Source organism: Amblyraja radiata, chromosome 30 (genome assembly GCF_010909765.2).
Source record: "Amblyraja radiata isolate CabotCenter1 chromosome 30, sAmbRad1.1.pri, whole genome shotgun sequence".
In the NCBI taxonomy this organism is placed as follows: domain Eukaryota; kingdom Metazoa; phylum Chordata; class Chondrichthyes; order Rajiformes; family Rajidae; genus Amblyraja; species Amblyraja radiata.
This window is the reverse complement of record NC_045985.1, coordinates 27,696,010-27,699,007: the sequence shown is the minus strand read 5'-3', so window position 1 is coordinate 27,699,007 and position 2,998 is coordinate 27,696,010. Positions and strand designations below refer to the sequence as shown.

The 2,998-nt window shown below is 44.7% G+C and overlaps 1 protein-coding gene across 2 annotated transcripts in view; it reads right to left on the bottom strand.

Annotated features, from left to right (window-relative positions):
• Positions 1-315: 315 nt before the first annotated feature.
• The window catches only part of psmb8 (proteasome 20S subunit beta 8), a 37,713-nt gene continuing 35,030 nt past the window's right edge, over positions 316-2,998 (bottom strand). The window contains exon 6 of one of the 2 annotated variants that reach the window (XM_033047752.1): positions 316-535. In XM_033047752.1, coding sequence (XP_032903643.1) covers positions 447-535 — 89 coding nt within the window. In that variant the 3' untranslated portion in view covers positions 316-446. The remainder of the gene's footprint in view (positions 536-2,998) is intronic. The other variant, XM_033047753.1, reaches the window with a different exon arrangement.

The window sequence follows — 2,998 nt, the reverse complement described above, 5'->3', positions numbered from 1 at the left end:
AGAAGGACCTCTTTGCTCCTATATTCGATTCCTCTTGTTATAAATGCCAACATGCCATTCGCTTTCTTCACTGCCTGCTGTACCTACATGCTTACTTTCATAGACTGATGAACAAGGACCCCAGATCCCGTTGTACTTCCCCTTTTCCCAACTTGACGCCATTTAGATAGTAATCTGCCTTCCTGCTTTTGCTACCAAAGTGGATAACCTCACATTTATCTGCATTAAACTTCATCTGCACGGCACACATGACAATAATAAACCAATACCGTTCTCACTGAAAACGTGGTAATAAAACGATCACATACACAGGGATGTTTCTAGAAACATGTTTATTTTTCAACATTTTTAAACACTGGAAACCGTAGCTGTGTTGCACACGCTGGCCCCTAGTGGCATGTTCAAGTGCTTTGGTTGTGGGTGACTGGCTGGCTGCTACTCACAGCTCACTGTGTCTTTGCATTATACTTGTGGTACAGGTCACCCACGTCGTCCTGGGACACCTTGATCCATCCGGTTTCCCTCATGTGGTACACTGAAACAAAACAGACACCGTCAATGATTTGGATGAAGGGATTCAAAGTAACATTAGCAAATTTGCAGATGTCACAAAACTGGGTGGCAGTGTGAACTGTGAGGAGGATGCTATAAGAATGCAGGGTGCCTTGGACAGGTTGGGGGAGTGGGCAAATGCATGGCAGATGAAGTTTAATGCAGATAAATGTGAGGTTATCCTCTTTGGTTCAAAAACAGGAAGGCAGATTACTATCTAAATGGCGTCAAGTTGGGAAAAGGGGAGGTACAACGGGATCTGGGGGTCCTTGTACATCAGTCTATGAAAGTAAGCATGCAGGTACAGCAGGCAGTGAATACAGCGAATGGCATGTTGGCCTTTATAACCAGAGGAATCGAATATAGGAGCAAAGAGGTCCTTCTGCAGTTGTACAGAGCCCTAGTGAGAACACACCTGGAGTATTGTGTGCAGTTTTGGTCCCCTAATTTGAGGAAGGACATTCTTGCTATTGAGGTAGTGCAGCATAGGTTTACAAGGTTAATTCCCGGGATGGCAGGACTGTCATATGCTGAGAGAATGGAGCAGCTGGGCTTGTACACTGGAGTTTAGAAGGATGAGAGGAGATCTCATTGAAACATATAAGATTGTTAAGGGCTTGGACACGCTAGAGGCAGGAAACATGTTCACGATGTTGGGGGAGTCCAGAACCAGGGGCCGCAGTTTAAGAATAAGGAGTAAGCCATTTATAACGGAGATGAGGAAACACTTTTTCTCACAGAGAGTGGTGAGTTTGTGGAATTCTCTGCCTCAGAGGGCGGTGGAGGCAGGTTCTCTGGATGCTTTCAAGAGAGAGCTAGATAGGGCTTAAAAATAGTGGAGTCAGGGGATATGTGGAGAAGGCAGGAACGGGGTACTGATTGGGGATGATCAGCCATGATCACATTGAATGGTGGTGCTGGCTCGAAGGGCCGAATGGCCTACTCCTGCACCTATTGTCTATTGTCTATTGTTTGCATTTCAGCGCAGAACACAAAGCGTGTCAGGCAACATCTCTGGAGGATATTTATAGGTGATGTTTCGGATTGGGATCCTTTTATCAGACTGATTGGTGTCAAGGTCAAAGTTCAAAAACTTTATTTGCCATTTGTGCTTACACACATAGGAACTCTTGTGCGGCTATTCAGAGAGTCAAGTCAAGTCAAGTTAAAAATTAAAATTAAAAATTAAAAAATTTAAAAAAGTTAAAAAGACACACAGAAGACACATAATCCATAAAAAACACATACCACTCCAGAAATAAAAAAAGAAAATGCCTAAAACCCTATACAAAGGGGAAAGTGAGAGCATTGTAACTTGCACAAACCCTATATCAGGACATCAGTTCATTTTGTTTTGTTTTGGCCAAGAGTCTCACTGTTGCAGGGAAGAAGCTCTTAAAAAAGCGTGTTCTGTTTGTGGCGATACTGTCCGCTCGTCTGTGCCTGAGGTTGTATGTGCAGTTTTTGTGTTTGAGCAGGGAGTGAGCTGGATGTAGTGTGTCTCTGATAATTCTCTCTGCTCTTTTTTGACAGCGCTGTGTGTAGATTGTGTCCATGGAGGGGAGTTCAGTTCTGATGATCCTCTCTGCAGTCTTTATGACTCTTTGCAGAGCCTTCCTCTCTGTCTGTGTGGTGTTTCCATACCACACCGTGATGCCTGTGGTGAGGATGCTCTCTATCAGTCCTTTGTAGACCTGGGTGAGAGGGCGACAGTGCAGACCAGCTTTTCTGAGCAGCCTGATGAAGTACAGTCTCTGCTGGGCTTTTTTCACTGTGGCTGCAGTGTTCAAAGTCCAGTTCAGATCTGATGTTAGTTGTAATCCCAGGTATCTGTAACTGTCAGCCCTCTCCACCACAGTCCCCTTGATGATGAGGGGCTGCAGGGGGGGTGGATTTTTTCTGTAGTCCATTATTATTTCTCTTGTCTTGTTCTGGTGTGGGGAAGGAAGCTGGAATAGAGGTAGGGGCAGGACAAGCCTGGTAAGTAATAGTGAGTATAAGAGCAGGGAGGTTCTACTGCAGTTGTACATGGTCTTGGTGAGACCACACCTGCAGTAATGCGTACAGTTTTGGTCTCCTAATCTGAGGAAAGACATTCTTGCCGTAGAGGGAGTGCAGAAAAGGTTCACCAGACTGATTCCTGGGATGTCAGGACTTTCATATGAAGAAAGACTGGATGGACTTGGCTTGTACTCGCAAGAATTTAGAAGATTGAGGGGGAATCTTATAGAAACTTACAAAATTCTTAAGGGGTTGGACAGGCTTGATGCAGGAAGATTGTTCCCGATGTTGGGGAAGTCCAGAACAAGGGGTCACAGTTTAAGGATAAGGGGGAAATCTTTTAGGACCGAGATGAGAAAAGCATTTTTCACACAGAGAGTGGTGAATCTCTGGAATTCTCTGCCACAGAAGGTAGTTGAGGCCAGTTCATTGGCTATATTTAAGA